Genomic DNA, 16,854 nt, shown 5'->3' with positions numbered 1-16,854 from the left:
TTATAGTCAACATGTTTCTTGTACAGCTGCTTTGAATGAATCTAAATCGTAAAAAAAGCGCTTTATAAATAAAGCTGAGTTGAATAAAGTTACGTATTAAAGTAAGCTGATAATGGTTTAGCCTAAACCCAATCATATTCTCTCAAATGTCATTTAAATGTACAGATAATGTGTTAGAATAAAAATGTGCATTAAAACAATTATTTGGTTCTGTCTATACTGTATCATCTTTTATACAGCACTGTATTTAAACTTCTAAAATCCGACAAAACAGAGACACTTCTGCAAAATTTAGCAAATTTAAAAGCAACACTTTTGCATGGGATGTGATGAGCGTATATTCCTGGCAGTTCAACACCACAGTGTGGTTTCCTTTGGCGCTGTTGGACCAATGTCCAAAATTGCAAAATTTAGTTTCTTTTTTGTTTGTGTATTGACTTCACTTAGTTGATAATTAACTTGTTGATTTGAGACATGGATGGGAATTTTCTTTTTGTTGACAGGGAATATATATCTATACACTTCATTTCTTTTTCACTAAACTGTTTTGGTTTGCTCTGTCATAATTTACTGTGTAAACAGTAGAGAAAAATATTGTTGCCCTATAAATAGATCTTAAAGGAACAAAGATTTCACTGCATCCCCTTTTCAGTTTTCATTCTTTAATGCAATTTTGGGACAATAAACATTTTCACATGAAGGGAATCTCATGACATTCACTTAATAAACATTCTGGTAAATCGGTGAGGTCACAAACCTTAATGGTGGGCTCAGAATTGATTGACAAACATTATATGACCTGGTCCAGGTCCTTGTTAGGATAATGATTGATTGATGACTGACTGAACGGTGATGTTTGTTCTACTCACATTCAGAACCTCTGTGCTCAGTTTGCTTGTCAAAGCTCGAACATGGAGGTTCTAAAGGCAGGTCTTTTATTTTGTCTTTTCCTCTTCTCAGGTAAGCCTCTAATCTATCTTTCCTAAAATAGTTTTATTTCAATTACCTTTAAAGTGCATAGAATAAAAGAGACAATAATTTTTTCTGGATGTCCAATCTGATGAATTTTGTTACCTCCAGGTGTCCCTAGATCCCTCACGGAAAGTACAGGTAAAGCCATAAAGAACAAAAAAAACCAGTTTGCTCTATATTGTATTATACTCCATAATGTTTTTCCATTTGAAAAATCTCTGTAGGTTAGAGTAAAAGCCTTTTGTTTGGGATAGTTCTGCATTGTTCTTTTTACTAAGTTTAATCAGTTTTGCTTTTTTGTGACCTTAACATATACTGTATTTTTTTGTTTGAGGCTGTGCAGAGAAATGGTAAAAGATGCACAACTTTATTCAAAGTTGACCTTCTACAACTTCCTTAAGCACAACTTCTTTATGCTCTTTTTGCCATGATTTTTCCATCTACAGATGCTCTAGAAGCATATATTAAAACAGACGGGGCTTGGATAGTAAAAATCACCAAAACACGGTACACTGTGAATACAGTGGAAGAATGTGGCATCAAGTGTGACAAAGAGACTACTTTTACATGCAGGTGCAGTTAATACCATATTTAAAACAGTTTTGAATATGTACTATCAATTACGGCTCTTTCACGTCAACTAGTGAAGACTGGTCTGATCTAGATCTAGTCTGATATTGAAATGCTGAGCACATATTTGTGTATTGAAGGTCCTTTTACTATATTGAGAAGGATCAGGATTGTGTAACGTTACCTGCCAACTCTAAGACCGACCAACTACTGCGAAGAATGAGCACTACACTATATGAGAAAAAAGGTATGATTTATTCCCCAATAACGATTTAATTGCAAGACCTTTTTGGATATGAAAGTTTCCACAATGTCTTTTCAACATGCATTACTTCTGTTAAAATTTGATTAAAGCACATAAGAATTTATTTACAGTAAGAATGGACGAGCTATGTTAACATCCCCGAGTTAATATATAACCTTCCTATATTTGTCGAAGTGTAGTTTGGCCTATGTCAGTAAACAAAGAAAGGAGGATCACCTAAAAATCTATCGTCCCATGAGGAAAGATCAAGTACTCTGTAAAATTTGTTTTTCGTTTAGAAGAAATGTATTTCCTTACAGTATGGACACTGGCATATCAGGCATTCAGGATGTTTGTCAACTTTTAGGTAACTGTTATGAGAATATGTGACAAGTTTCATACTCAAAAAATGTCATTTTTAACCGAAATGGCTCTATAATAGAAAATAAATTATTAAAAAAATGTCTGGTCTAGTCTGGTATTTAAAAAGGTGTTATATTCAAATTATATAAGATTGTATTGTTTTACAATGAGTTTTTGAAATCATGTGTTCTGCTTGGTATTTCTTTACACAGAGTACTTACAGGAATGTGTCAATGGAATTGGCACAGACTACAGAGGGACAAAATCCAAAACAAAAACAGGAACATTGTGTCAGCGATGGGAGGGAATGTTCCCCCATAAGCCAAAGTATGTCCTGATGTCCTTTTTTGAGTTTTTTAACTCAAAAATTAAAGAGAGAAGCTTCAGAAAATAAAGGAAAACACATTAACCTGTACCTTTATTTATCTTGCAGCATAACACCGAAGACACACCAAAAAGCTGACCTAGAGTCCAACTTTTGCCGTAACCCAGATGGAGACAAAGGAGGTCCCTGGTGCTACACCACAGATCCTGAGAAAAGATGGGAAAACTGTGATATCCAAGATTGCACAGGTACATGCAGCAGCTCATTTTCATCTAGTTGTCACATCAATGGAGGACTATCTAACTTAAATTTACTCTTAAATATCTGTAGAGGAATGCATTCAATGCAGTGGTGAAAACTATAGAGGCAAGATCTCCACCACTGAGAGTGGTTACACCTGCCAACACTGGGACTCTCAGAAGCCACACAACCATGGCTACATCCCTTCAGCGTGAGAACATTAAACTTTTCATACCTCACATTGTCCCGTCTCTTCAAGTAGACATTTTCAAATGGTGTGTTTGTTTTGAAGTCTTCCTGAGAAGTACTTGGAGGAGAACTATTGCAGAAACCCTGATGGAGAACCCAAACCCTGGTGCTTTACCACCAATCCAAACAAACGCTGGGAACCCTGCTCTATTCCTCGATGCAGTAAGCGTCATTACTGAGACACTAAATTGTTTATAAACAAATAATTTGACACCCAACCGATGTCTTTGTACATTTTAGCCACTGAACCACCCACAATCGTACCGGAGCTGACCTGTGCTACCGGAGATGGAAGCTCGTACAGGGGTACCATTTCTGTGACCATATCAGGGAAAGCCTGCCAGAGCTGGAAATCTCAAATTCCTCACAAGCATGGTAGAACTCCAGACAAGTACCCGTGCAAGTACGTTAAGCATCAATGTCAAAGTCTTGATGAACTCGATTTAATGGACCTTAGCAGAGAGACGAAATACACACAAATAAAACTTTTATTAAAATAAAATTTTCTTTAAAACACAATAAGACGTTTGAATAAATATAGTTGTATTTTAGACATCTCAATTTCCACATTAGACTATAGCAAAACAAGTCCACGGCACGTACCGTGTCAAAGAAATGGCAAATAAACTTCTAACTTTACCATTTATTTATAATTATAAAATATTTATGTGTGAAACACCACTCTCGTTTTTAATCTGGTGGATTTAAAATTTTAATGGCTGACTAAAGTTAGCTTTTCATTTTGTGTGGAGAGTGAGGAATAAATTGCGCTCACACATACCTGATACGCCTTTGTAAGTAAGCAGTAGATCTTCTAATGTCATATTATTACGAAAATGATTTAATTTTAATATATTGTACAGGTGGTGTATTCCAAGCGATGGCGTGCGAGAATCTTTCACGTGACATCATTTAATGGCGGCCTAGCGTCGTGCTCTCGATGTGAAATTGAGAGCAGAAAGTTTGCAGCTATGCGAGATGTGGGCTATAAGCAAATCAAACAATGAAATTATTGTTAGATTGTTAATTGTAAAAATTTCCATAATATTGTACTTTGTCGCTGCAAAATATTTCGGAGTCAGCGTTCTGAAAGTCAAAAAATGTGAGGTGGCCAATTAAATGAAAGAGTTACTATTTAAAGAGCTTAGTGGAGACCAATCAAGTCAAAGAAGACATGCGTGTCAGAGGCTCAGCGTTCAAGATTTTATAACTGTTTAAATTTCAAAGCCGTTTAAAAATGAAAAATGTTGAACGAATGGCAGTATTATACACTGATGCAAACTATAAAATCTAACGTTAATGTGATTCGTAATTATCAATGTGACTAGACAAGAAACAATAATGGTGCCGCTTTAGGGTTCGATTGGGGATAAGATTAGGAATGTGTGCATGTTGTTTATGGATTTAATGGTTACAATCACACTTGTAGTCGTTTATTTACCACATTGCTAAGTCCCACACATCCCATTTTTGAATCACAAATTTTTTCAATTAAATGAAAAAATGTATCACAGTATTTTCATTATCGAGTCAGTACATTCAAGGATCATTCCATTGCAGAGGTCTTGAAGAGAACTACTGCAGGAACCCTGATAATGAGAGAAGTCCCTGGTGTTACACCGCAGACCCTGAGACCCGCTGGGAATACTGCAGTGTCCCAGTTTGTGGTGATCAACCTAAACCTGGTCTGTGTCCATGACTCACGAAAAATAGAGAGATTCTGATTTTCTTTCCCTTTCATTTATTATTTGCATCTAAAATGTAACGTAAATCTGCGATTCCCAGAAGATCCGATCATTCCTGTAGGAGAGGAATGTTATGAAGGAGATGGAAGCTCATACCGTGGTGTCATGTCCGAGACAATCAGTGGAAAGAAATGCCAGTTCTGGACATCCATGGAACCTCATAAACATTCCAAAACACCTCAGAACTTCCCCAAAGGGTAAGAATAGTCACACATACATAATCATTTACTGTGGTACAATTTATTGTTTACAGTTTATGGTGGTATCGAAAGACTTCGCCAAAAACAATTGTTTGTTCCACTGATGCAGAGATCTGAGGAGGAACATGTGCAGGAACCCAGATGGTGACCGAGCTCCATGGTGCTACACCAATGACCCCTCTGTTCGGTGGGAGTTTTGCAAAATTGACCGTTGTGGTAGCAAACCTGAACCGCCTCAGTCTCCACAACAGGAGCCTCCAACCAAACCATCTTTAGCTGTGGCTCCTGCGACCGACCAATCCGTTACTTTAGGTGGTTTATCTACATACAAGCCTTAAAACATAAAAAGTACTATAGTCTTGTTGTTCAAGAGACGTTATGACAGGGCGTGTTTTTTTTAGATTGTAAAATTGGCAATGGAGCAGATTACCGGGGTCCTACATCTACAACCATAATGGGAGTGACCTGCCAAGCATGGAGTTCTATGACCCCTCATCAACATGCCAGTTTTACCCCTGAGACACATCCAGACAGGGGCCTCGAGTCGAATGTAGGTTTATGAAGAATTTAAGATCTGAAGGATTGTAAAGGAAATGTTTAACATGGCCTTAATTGTTACTTGTTAGCAATGCCGAAATCCAGATAATGATGTGAATGGACCTTGGTGCTATACAACAGATAGAAATCAGAAGTGGGAACACTGTCAGATCCCAGACTGCGGTGAGTATACGTTTCAGTTGAAAATATTTGGAAATTGATGGAAATTCCATAAATTATTATTACCTAGTTTTAAAAGGTTAGTTCATCCAAAAATGTCATTCAATACCACATGGCTTTCTCATTAATTTATTTAACATTTTTTGGGTGCGTTTTCTTATCTTAAATAAATTCTTCATTCTGAAAAACACGCCATTAGGGTTTGAACGATATGAAATGATGTAATAATGTTATGACAACATTTCATTTCTTGGTGAATTTTTTTCTTTAAATATCATGTCTTGTAATGCGATATACACGGCATGTGTATTTCTATCCAATCAGAGAGTCTGAAATGTGGACAACCAGTGGTAAAACCTAGACGTTGCTTTGGGCGAATCGTTGGGGGATGTATTTCCAAACCCCACTCCTGGCCTTGGCAGATCAGTCTTCGAACCAGGTACACAAAAACTTCCAACCTGTTTCTCTGTGCTCAGCACTGTTACATAATCTAATGACACAACATTTCAGAGCTTTTTTCATTGAAGTAATTTCCACTAAACGGTAAATTAGGGCAGGATGGACTAAATGCTTATATTATCTAGATGCAAATGTTGTCAGTTTTGGTGCACACTGTCTTAAAGATATCCTTACGGCTACCAAATACAAAAAACTACAATTTCGACTACATGGGGATTTTCGTTGGATGAAAAAAACTGTAACACAATATTATTAAGACTAACATTTTGCCGAAGATTAGATATTTGAACATGCTTTCCTGTTGCTCAGTGGCAAGAGAATTGCGTTAACAATGCAAGATTGTGGGTTCGATCCCAGGGGATTGCAGATATCTATGTATAAATGTATAGGATAATGCAATGTAAGTCCCTTTGGATAAAAGCATCTGCCAAATGCATAAATGTAAATGTACAGTTAATAACTATGCTTTTCTGTCATAGTGCTGGAAAAATTCATTTCTGTGGTGGAACTCTGATAGATGCACAGTGGGTTCTAACTGCAGCCCATTGCCTTGAGAGGTGAGTGGTGTTTGTACAATAATGATTTTTATCATTTGAGGAGGTAAAGGTTTGGGAAACCAGCTTTAAAAGGCCATTTCTAAATATATACTAACCATCATACAGGTCTAGGAGGCCATCAGCTTACAAGATCTTCCTTGGAATCCACTCAGAACGTGCGTATGAGCTTTCCAAACAGGAACGAGATGTTTCCAAGATAGTTATGGGACCACCTGGAACTGACATTGCTCTTCTCAAGTTGGACAGGTCAGAGAATTCACTGTTGTTTGTTGGTCTGTAACAGTGGTGTGGTCAGTTTAAATAAAATACAAATATTAATCGATATGAGATGCAGGTGACTTAAAAATCAAAAAATGTATTGGATGCTAAAAAGTGTTTTTCCTTGCATAGCACATGTTAAAGGAAGAGTTCACACCGGAAGTGGAATTCTGTGATTATTTACTTACCCTTTTATAATTTTAAACCGGTTTGATTTTCTTTCTTCTGTAAAACAAAAGATATTTTGATAAATGTTAGTAACCAAAAAACGTTTATTGTACCGTTTGGTACACAAAACCAATGCATGTCAATGGGGACCAACGGTTTTCTTTTACCAACATTCTTCAAAATATCTTCTTTTGTGTTATGCCCTAGAAAGTCATACAGGTTTGAAATGACAAGAGAGCGTGGAAATATTGTCAGAATTTTTGTTTTAAATGTGAACTACTGTATTTAAGCAGAAAATACACTTCCCAAATCTGTTATGTGTAAAACGAAATTCAATTCAAACATTCGTAGCTGCAGTCTTATCGATATTCACCATACAATTTGTTTTTACTGACATTAAGAACTTACAATGAATTGTTTTTAATTTAGGCCTGCAATAATAAACGATAAGGTATCACCTGCTTGTCTACCAGAAAAGGACTACGTTGTAGCAAGTGGCACAGAATGCTATGTGACAGGTTGGGGAGAAACACAGGGTAGGTGATTTCAACAAGAATTTATTGTTAAATATTTTTCATATTTTTCACTTAAGACAACAAAAGAAATCATTCACCCAAAATAAAAATCTGTCATTATTCACTCGCCTCTATGTTGTTCCAGAAGACAAATGACTTTTGACCCTTTGCATTCTTTTCCATACATTAATAAAAACAAAGGGGACTAGAGGTTGTCAAGCTTGAAAATATTTGTTTTAATGATGTGGAAATGGTGAAAAAAATGATTTTGTTTTTCAGGAACTGGTGGAGATGGGACCTTAAAAGAAACGGGTTTCCCAGTGATTGAGAATAAAATCTGCAACCGTGCCTCATATTTGAACGGCCGCGTAAAGGACCACGAAATGTGTGCTGGAAACATAGAAGGTGGAACGGACAGTTGCCAGGTTAGAAAACGCTTCAGTCTAAGTTCCGCAGATCTGTTAATACAGCGACCCATGAATGATATGCAAATCCAGATTAAAAATCATTTCATTGAGTTTCATGAGTTTGAGTTCGAATGAGTGACAGTATGTGAGCATTTCCTTTTTTACTCGTTCAGGGTGACAGCGGTGGTCCTCTCGTCTGCTACAAACAGAACAAGTTTGTTCTTCAAGGAGTGACTTCATGGGGTCTGGGCTGTGCTAATGCCATGAAACCAGGAGTGTACGTCCGTGTCTCTAAATTTATCGATTGGATTGAAAAAAGCATGAAAGAAAACTAATAAAGGTCCACTTAAATACAAGTACATATTGTGCGATTGATTAAAATGTGTGAGAATTAAAGTATTGAAAGCTGTTTTAAAGTTTTGCTAACCGTTTGTGAAATGGCTTACGTCAGTCTACATGGTTACACTGTATTTCTTACTTACCTAGTCTAAATTTTGGCTTTCCCCAGTTTTATTATTGCTCACAAATTGACTTGAAATGTAATTGGATTAATTCAATCCCTAAGGGTTTTCCTACATTAAAGAAAAGGTAAAAATTATTTAAAGAAAGTCTCTTTATTTGTATTTCACTACAAACCTTTCACATGGACAGAAAAACATGTTTTTTTAACCAGTAATTTTCAAAGCAGAGTGACAGAATAGAACAAAGAAAAATGTTTTAAAGTTCATGATCATTTAAACATGTACATAGCCTTGATAGGGAGTTATTACTTTTGATATCTGTGTACTGTGTATATTCATTTTGTATTTGTAAAAACATACAAATACATATTTACATAGAAAAAGTATAATATATATATATATATTTATGATGTATACATGTATGTGCGGTTAATCGTTTTACAGCCCTAATACAAATAACGGAAAAGCCGTTTACTTTCGGTTTTAAAGGGGTGATATGTCACGGCTGAAACAAATATTATCGTTTGTTTTAGATGTAGTTCAATGTGTATACATGATTTAAGGTCAAAAACTGTTATTTCAACATACCGTGCATGTATGTATCTCCTCTTTGTTCCGCCTCTCTGAAATACACTGATTTTTTACAAAGCTCATCGCTCTGAAAAGAGAGGTGTGCTGTGATTGGCCAGTTTACCAGTGTGTAGTGATTGGTGGAATACTGCAAACGTGTGACAGAAATGTTACCATATTTGGTACATCATCTTCCAAAGAAATTGTACTGACAGGTACACAAACCTTACTTGCCTTACTTGACATTTGGGCGGTCTTAGTCAAATCATAGAACGAACTGACTCAGATTTGTGGGGTGTGGTTACACGAGGTGTTTCTGGCAGGTCTGGGAGAGCATTCGTTTTACATAGAATGCATCTTTCGTCTCCACACTTTAACTTTTGCAATTTTACGTGTCTAATACATGCATGGGCAACTTATAACACAGAAAAACACGAATTCGCGCCATATGACCCCTTTAAAGTAAAAAACGATGTTCAAATGTCAAGAATAGGCAATTTCGTTTAATCATTTGTAAATATATAATCATATATGTTATTCAAATGTACATTTATATTTCATTTGTAAAAAAAACCTGTCAAAATGATTCAGAATCAAACATTCCAACGAGTTATGTAATAATACTTTACAATCCTTAAATCATCAAAAAAAAGTTTTTTCAAATATTTGTTCCCAGTGATTGTTTACATTTTTTGAACACATGTTGGTTAATAACTATTATACAATAACTTCCGGTCAGAACCAGTTTGATTTAATAGCTAAGGTTTAGCAACACTACTCGTGTGCGTCATCATTTGTACAGCTTCACCCGCTTCCCTGGGCTCATGATGTTCCAGTCCAAAGTATGTGTACATTGTGGAGTGAGAGTTTGTCTGGAGTGAGAAGCCGCTTGTTTGAAACTTGTTTGATGTTGCTGAAATTAAGTGTGATATTTCAATTGAATCAATAAACAATAATGATGTGACAGAGGTTGCTCCGTTCTGTCTGTAAACAATCAGACGGATGTAACGTCTTTTTTGGATGTCACATCATACGGCAGCAGATTCTCAACCTGTTGACTCTTCAGATGGTTTTCTTTGTTCCTGTTTAAGAAACGATTTGCGCTCATGAGGAAATGTTTTATGTGTCAGACATTATTATATGCAGGGAGAATTACTTCACCTCTTTGGATTTTCGATGTCATCGATGGTTTCTGGAAGGGGCATACCTTTGGTTTCAGGTAAGAGCAGAACCAGTCCACCAGCCACAAACGCGAGAGCACCTGATGGAGAAAATGTTCACTTCATTTTTTTCACTCTCATGTCATTCCAAACCTGTGTATGATTCTTTCTTCTGCAAAACACAAAAGAAGATATTTTGAGAAATGTCGCTGTGGTTTTGTGTCCATACAATAAAAGTCGCTGGGGTTCAGTGTTATTTGGTTGCAATATTAAAAAAAATTGTATTTTGTGTTCTGCAGAAGAAAGTAAGTCCTACCGGTTTTGTTTTCATTTTTGAGTAAATATCAAATACTTTGTTGACACTAAAACGAAACACAAGTAAACACCCGCATTAACATGAACATCTCTGACTTAAACAGATGTGAAGGGAACACTTGATAGTACCGAAAATAATGAGAGGCAATTCTAGCCAGATGACAGCAAGCCGGTAAAGCAGGAATGGAGCTACAATCCCTCCAATGTCACATAACGTAGAACAGACTGATACACCCAAATTTCTGCAGGGAAAGACATGATATAGCTTTGCTGAGCAAAAACAATCATCCACTGTGAAATATACCGTGAATGAAGGTTAAACACGGTCAGTATTGGGTAACTCACCTGATAAAAGTGGGATATAGTTCAGTGTTCACAAATACAACCATTTCAAAAGCCATAGTGATGCCCAAACGGCCGATACAAGCGACAATGGTTTTAAACCAGAACATACCTGCAGATCAAAGCGAAAAGACATCCTGTAAACTGAAAAAATGACACTTTACGGTCTGGTTTTAGCACGCTGAAATGTTTTTCATTCTCTTAAGAAGCTTGTGATATAAAGGCGTATGCCTAAAATTTGTTTTGTAGACAAAATGTTATTGTGCATATTCCAATGCTTTAAAATGTGAAGATGAAGATGCTATAATATAACAAAGTTTGATTTATTTTAGATTTTGTCACAAGCCAGTTACCATAATTTCCCTGCTGAAAAAATAGAACCCTGCCCAAAACTCAAAAAATGCAATGAATTTAATGGTTAAAATGGGATGGGTGGATGTTGTTTTTTTCAGCAGGGTCCCTCTGTATTATTCTACAGTTTTAAGAAGTTTACTATTATTCTAAAATATGGGTATAAAATTACAGTAAAAAGGTAAATGAATAGTGTTTAGAACGCTGCTAAACTTTAGACTTTAGTCTTAACCATCCCTGCGGTCTAATCTTTATCCCTACAGTTTAGACATTGCCTTGATAATATACACATTACATTAAAACATGTAAACATTACACAATTGTATCTTTTCATTTTGTCAATGAAAAACTGACTTACGTCATACATTATAGAGGGTTTTAGTCATGATGAAGTAAAAGATTTTTGGTTCAAATGCCTGAAATAAGGTCAGGTTAACAAAAACTCAATATTTCAGGTAATGTTCTACGACATAAAACTCAACAGTAGTACCTAACTTATGATTTTAACCTCACTTTATGTGTCCTGAAAAGCCGGTTGACACGTTGTTGGAGACATTAAATTTCATCATGCATGAAAGAATCTCCAAAATAATGTAACATTGGCCCAATTGACAAGCAATCTGGATGGAGATCGAGGAACATGCTTTTAATAAAACTTAAAAAATTGTCAGAAGTTTGTGGTGATGTTGACGTCAAGCAACTATAGTGCACCTTAAACTTAGCTTTTCATTTCTGCCAATTGTATTAACAGGCAAAATTAATTTTTGTGTTCATTTCTCAAGATAATCTTGGACAAACATGTAAGCCTAAGCAACATCTGTTATCACATAGCTTTATTTTTGTGATAATCCTAAAGCTTTTTGTCAATGAAACCGGTGTGAGCTTTGGCCTACAAAAATATGTCATACCTGCGGCACCCTATAACGCAAAAATATCAGTGATCATTTCAGTCAACTTGATTTACAACAGTGCGACTTACTGTCGGGAATGAATGCCGTGATTAAGCAGGCTGCCCCGGACACAATATTCGCGGCTGCAAACGGAAGGCGTCTGCCGACCCGCTCAATAGTGAGGAGGATGAGGAACGCTGCTGGGAATTCCACAAGTCCAGATATGAGGAAGTCTAAATACACATTTCCTCCTATGATTCCCAACCTCATAATGAGACCCTGATAAACCACAGCGCTGGTGAACCTGCCAGAGTAACAGAGATTTAGAAGAGGTTGAGGATTTGATGTGATTTCATGTAAAATGTCTGTGGGTTTAGGATCATACGTGCCAGTTGAAACTCAAGATGAAGGTGTATTTTCTTAAATTGGGAGTTTTGATCAAGTCCAGAAAGGAAGCAGTAGAGGATAAATCTGCACTGTCATCTTTTAAAGTCTGATGGATAAAATACAGGTGTTAAAGGGGTCGTATGGCACGAATATGTTTTTTTCTGTGACTTTGATGTGTTGTCGTCCATGCATGTATTAGACACGTAAAATCACAAAATTTACAGTGTCAGAACAAAAGATGCATTTTATCCAAAAGCGAATGCTCACCCAGACCTGCCTGAAACGCCTCAAGTAACCACATTGATGATTTGACTAAGACCGCCCAAATGTATACGCAAGAAAGGTGGGCATACCTGTCAGTACAATTGCTTTGGAACCTGATGTTCCAAATATGGTAAGAGGCGTTATATTACCGTCACACGCTTACGGTTTTCGACCAATCACTATGCACCGGTTAACTGGCCAATCATAGCACACCTCGCTTTCAGAGCGATGAGCTTTTAAATATCTGCAAGTTTCAGAGAGGCGGAGCAAAGAGGAGACACAAACATGCGCGGTATGTGGAAAATTCAGTGTTTTTGAACCTAAAATCGTCTATACACATTACATTACATCTTAAACGATTGATAATATTAGTTTCAGCTGCGTCATATCACCCTTATAGATGAATTACACTTTTATTTTTTGTTTGCTAGAAGTAATATGAATGTATGCCATACCTCAATATTCTTGGACAGTGTCTTTTTGTTTTCTTTGGCTATCTCTTGTGTGATCTCCAATGCTTTGGCTTTTTTGTTTTGGGAGAGAAGCCATCTTGGTGATTCAGGGATAAACCTGAAATTAAAAGTGCAATTTTAATTAATTTCATGGCACTAATTGAATTGAAGATAGAAAATCTTCAGACTTCAGATCAGAACACAACAGAAGATATTTTGAGAAATGTCTCTGTGATTTTGTGCTCATACATTCAGGTCAACGGGGCCAACATTCCTCAAAATATCTTCTTTTGTGTTCTGTAGGAGAAATGACGTCATACAGGGTTGGAATGACATGAGAGTGAATACACGATGAAGGATTTTTCTTTTTTGGGTGAACTATCCCCAAATATATTGCACATAATGTTAGTGTCCACATGCACACGTCTCACCAGTAATATGACAGAAAGCAGATGTAAGGTACAGTGAAGGCCACCTGTATCCAGCGCCAGTTTGGTATGATGTAAGCAAAGAGAGAAAGTACTAAAATGCCGATGCTGAAGAACATCTGATAGGTCACTCCCACTGTTCTCCTGTACTCCACTCCCACAAGCTCTGTGACTAAACACAAGAAAACAACAGCCAATGTGATGCCAGGATATGTGAAACGTAAAATATTGAAAAAAAATTCTGTCATCATTTAGCCACCCTCATGTCATTTCAAACCTGTTTATGACTCTTTCTTCTGTGGAACACAAAAGAAGATATTTTGAGAAATGTCACAGTTGTTTTGTGTCCATATGACAGAAGATAAAGGAATATTTTACCCCAAAAATGGTCACCATTAACTTTCCAAAGTAGGAATAAAAATGTTATGGTTTGGTCAACAGCGACCATTTTTAGGTGAAGTATTCTTTTAATGGGGGAAATATTGTTTAAAATACTCTTATTTTGTGTTCTCTTTTAAGTTCTCCTGAGAAGTTTAAGGAGAAACATAGTTGAGACAAAGTTGATACCTTAATGAAACACAAGAAATCAAATCTCCTGAGGCATTAAAGATCAACATTTTACTCCAGGATGTGTGATCACGAATGAGCCTGAAATTCTCAACAGGACAGAGAAACACACGACACACATTGTGAGTTAATAGAGATATAACAATATCAAAATCTCACTGTACGATTATAGGAAGAAAGTCCACGGTACGGTATTTATTTTAAAATTACAAATGATGAATTGGAAAAGTGCCATAAGCATCTTGATCCTCTAACTTACACCTCTAACCAACAGTTGCGATAATGGTATGAGAATGACCTTAAAATTCCTTGTATAAAATAAAATAATTGCACCAGATGGACCTTGCCAAAGGTAACATCTATTTTTTTTCAAACATTCTCTATATTATGCTCAGAAGACCTATCGTTTCATGCAGTCACGTGACCAGGATAATATTAAGACAATTTTGCTATTGCGACAACGATAATATTGTTACATTCCTATTAATAATTTAAAAAAATGTTTTACTCAGTACGTATCCAACCATCCAGCCACCCTTCACCCCGAGGCCATATAAAGCTCTGAACACCAGAAGGACGATGTAATTGGGGGATGCGGCAACCAGAATTCCTGTTACTGAAATGAAGAAGTTTGTCAGCAGGAAACTCTTCATTCTACCGATTCTAGAAAAGACACAAGAAGAAGTCTCACTTAGACATGCATGATTTGAAACATGTATTTCATATGAAATAACGAAGGTGGAATCATAGTTTCTATGATTGAAAATGGCTTTTAAAAAAACATTCCTTCCTCTGTTTTCTACTGCTTAATGTAATGACGTTAATGAATGTTAATGTACTGCTTAATTTCATTCATCTGTTGTGTCCATGTGGGGAAAAAACTAACTTGCTCTGTCTTTTTATTGAGTTTGCCTATTGTGCCTCTATAGAACCCATCACCCAGCGTCAGAGTCTGACCTCACCAACATGCATCATGTTATGATAAATGTATTAATTTAGCAGATGCTTACATCGTACAAATGAGAGAGCATCTTCTCTCAACAGGTTTCACTATTATGAGAATTTACTCCCATTCTGAAACAAAAGCGTTGAGTGATGTCAGATCCACCGTGTCGGGTGTGATGGGAATCACGATTGGTCTTGGCACATAGTCTGGGTTTCAATTCATCCAAGTGTTGAATAGAGATTAGCTCAGGCTTTGTACAGGCTTTTACACTTGGACTTTGTAAAACATTTATTCATAGACGTCATTGTTCAATCGCAGGGTGGGTTTTCTATGCATTTATGCTTCCCGGACTGCTTCAACAAAATTAAAAGCACACAATTCTCTACGATGGCAAAGTATTAAGATATTTCCAAATATAAATTACAGAAAAACCCAAAACAGTTTTGCAACATATTTGTGCATTAAATTCTGAGAAAAAAGTGAAATCGGGTCATACTTGTCAGCCAGGTATCCAATGGAAATGCTTCCCACCAAAAAACCCACATTGAGTGCTGCCTGGAACATGTCAACATACCAGGCGTCCGCACACACTAGATCAAACTGTAACACACATCAAACATTGACATCTCACTCGGTTCCTTCCAATTACTTTAAACTAAATTATCAGTTTTGTGATCCACACGCTTACCTCAGTGACAAAAGACTGTCTCCCTTCATAGTCATACACCCAACCATCCGTGCAGGCCGACACAGCCGACCCCAAACGTCGGGCCGGGCTGGTCTCGCCTTCAGGATGGTCACATGTAAGATCGGTGGAGTTCCAGTCGATGTTGTATCTCTCACACTGACTGTATCCCACGCCTGCCGAGGTGTTCACGAGGGGCACGGTGACCCTTCGCGTGTCCTGAAGACTCCAACCACAATGCTCGCCGATCTGACTGACGCCTGGGTCACGGCACCAGTGTTCGGGGGTGAAGCCCTGGAACACAATTCCAACGTAAGCACAAGGGAAAGGCATGGAGACCAAACAGAACAGGGCAACTATTCGTTTTTGGCATCGACCGAACTGGCCGATCTCCTCCAAGATGTCGTCATATGTGGTCATGATCACTGGGAAGTGCAGGAGGACCTGAAAGCGTCTGCAGCTTTGAAACACGGTATATACAGACTCGGCTGATCAAAAGTCGAGAGAGAGGGTAGACCTTTGATCCATTCATGCAGGGACTGACCAATAATGCCTTCAGACAGCGCGAGGCCCACCGAGTTACATTTTAATAGAAGCGGAATCAGATGTTACGGAGTTTAGGGAATTTGTCAATATGTTATTTACAGTTTGTAGAGTATTGATAGAATGCCAAATATTGTGTTACTAAACTATCAGAGGTGTCTAGACAGTGAATTACAGCAATAGGAAAAAAAGCAATTTTACTTTTCAAAGCACATTTTAAACCCTTGAGTTCTTCCACATCTGTATAAATTTATTTGTTCTGATGAACACCAAGATATTCGGAAGAATGCTTCTGAACAAACAGATCTTGGCCACCATTGACTAACATACAATACAAGAAACATTTCTTTGTGGGGAACATTAAAGAAGAAATTTTGAAAAATGTAGGAAAGCAAACCGTTCAGGAGCATTTCTGACAACCATTGTAATTTTTTCTACTATGGCAGTCAATGGTGGCCAAGAACTCAATCATTCGTACTTTCTCGGAGATAAAAATAAGATAAT

The 16,854-nt window shown here is 37.1% G+C and overlaps 2 protein-coding genes across 5 annotated transcripts; one reads left to right on the top strand and one right to left on the bottom strand.

The window, feature by feature from the left end:
- The first annotated feature begins 824 nt into the window (after positions 1-824).
- On the top strand, positions 825-8,587 carry plg (plasminogen). Of its 2 annotated transcripts, none has more exons than XM_056764655.1 (20): positions 825-960; positions 1,081-1,110; positions 1,419-1,545; positions 1,683-1,789; positions 2,362-2,476; positions 2,583-2,722; positions 2,805-2,925; positions 3,007-3,125; positions 3,204-3,366; positions 4,524-4,648; positions 4,749-4,905; positions 5,018-5,220; positions 5,310-5,458; positions 5,535-5,628; positions 5,950-6,064; positions 6,564-6,641; positions 6,747-6,887; positions 7,497-7,603; positions 7,862-8,007; positions 8,163-8,587. In XM_056764655.1, exons 1-20 carry the CDS (start codon positions 912-914, stop codon positions 8,322-8,324), a joined length of 2,448 nt encoding a protein of 815 aa, XP_056620633.1. In that variant the 5' UTR covers positions 825-911; the 3' UTR covers positions 8,325-8,587. The 2 variants fall into 2 exon arrangements, with proteins under 2 accessions (XP_056620633.1, XP_056620632.1); XM_056764654.1 differs by having other exon boundaries at positions 5,018-5,223.
- Positions 8,588-9,503: 916 nt separating this feature from the next.
- On the bottom strand, positions 9,504-16,317 carry slc22a2 (solute carrier family 22 member 2). Of its 3 annotated transcripts, none has more exons than XM_056764659.1 (11): positions 15,811-16,314; positions 15,619-15,722; positions 14,685-14,839; positions 13,613-13,781; positions 13,185-13,299; positions 12,468-12,571; positions 12,168-12,382; positions 10,841-10,949; positions 10,625-10,737; positions 10,182-10,281; positions 9,504-10,102 (listed from the first exon to the last, which is right to left on the bottom strand). In XM_056764659.1, exons 1-11 carry the CDS (start codon positions 16,225-16,227, stop codon positions 10,015-10,017), a joined length of 1,689 nt encoding a protein of 562 aa, XP_056620637.1. In that variant the 5' UTR covers positions 16,228-16,314; the 3' UTR covers positions 9,504-10,014. The 3 variants fall into 3 exon arrangements, with proteins under 3 accessions (XP_056620637.1, XP_056620638.1, XP_056620639.1); XM_056764660.1 differs by lacking the exon at positions 9,504-10,102 and adding an exon at positions 10,497-10,542 and having other exon boundaries at positions 10,181-10,352; positions 15,811-16,317; XM_056764661.1 differs by lacking the exon at positions 9,504-10,102 and having other exon boundaries at positions 10,181-10,352; positions 15,811-16,317.
- Between the last annotated feature and the right edge of the window lie 537 nt (positions 16,318-16,854).

Source organism: Triplophysa dalaica, chromosome 13 (genome assembly GCF_015846415.1).
Source record: "Triplophysa dalaica isolate WHDGS20190420 chromosome 13, ASM1584641v1, whole genome shotgun sequence".
Taxonomy (NCBI): Eukaryota; Metazoa; Chordata; class Actinopteri; order Cypriniformes; family Nemacheilidae; genus Triplophysa; species Triplophysa dalaica.
This window is presented reverse-complemented; position numbering and strand designations above follow the sequence as displayed.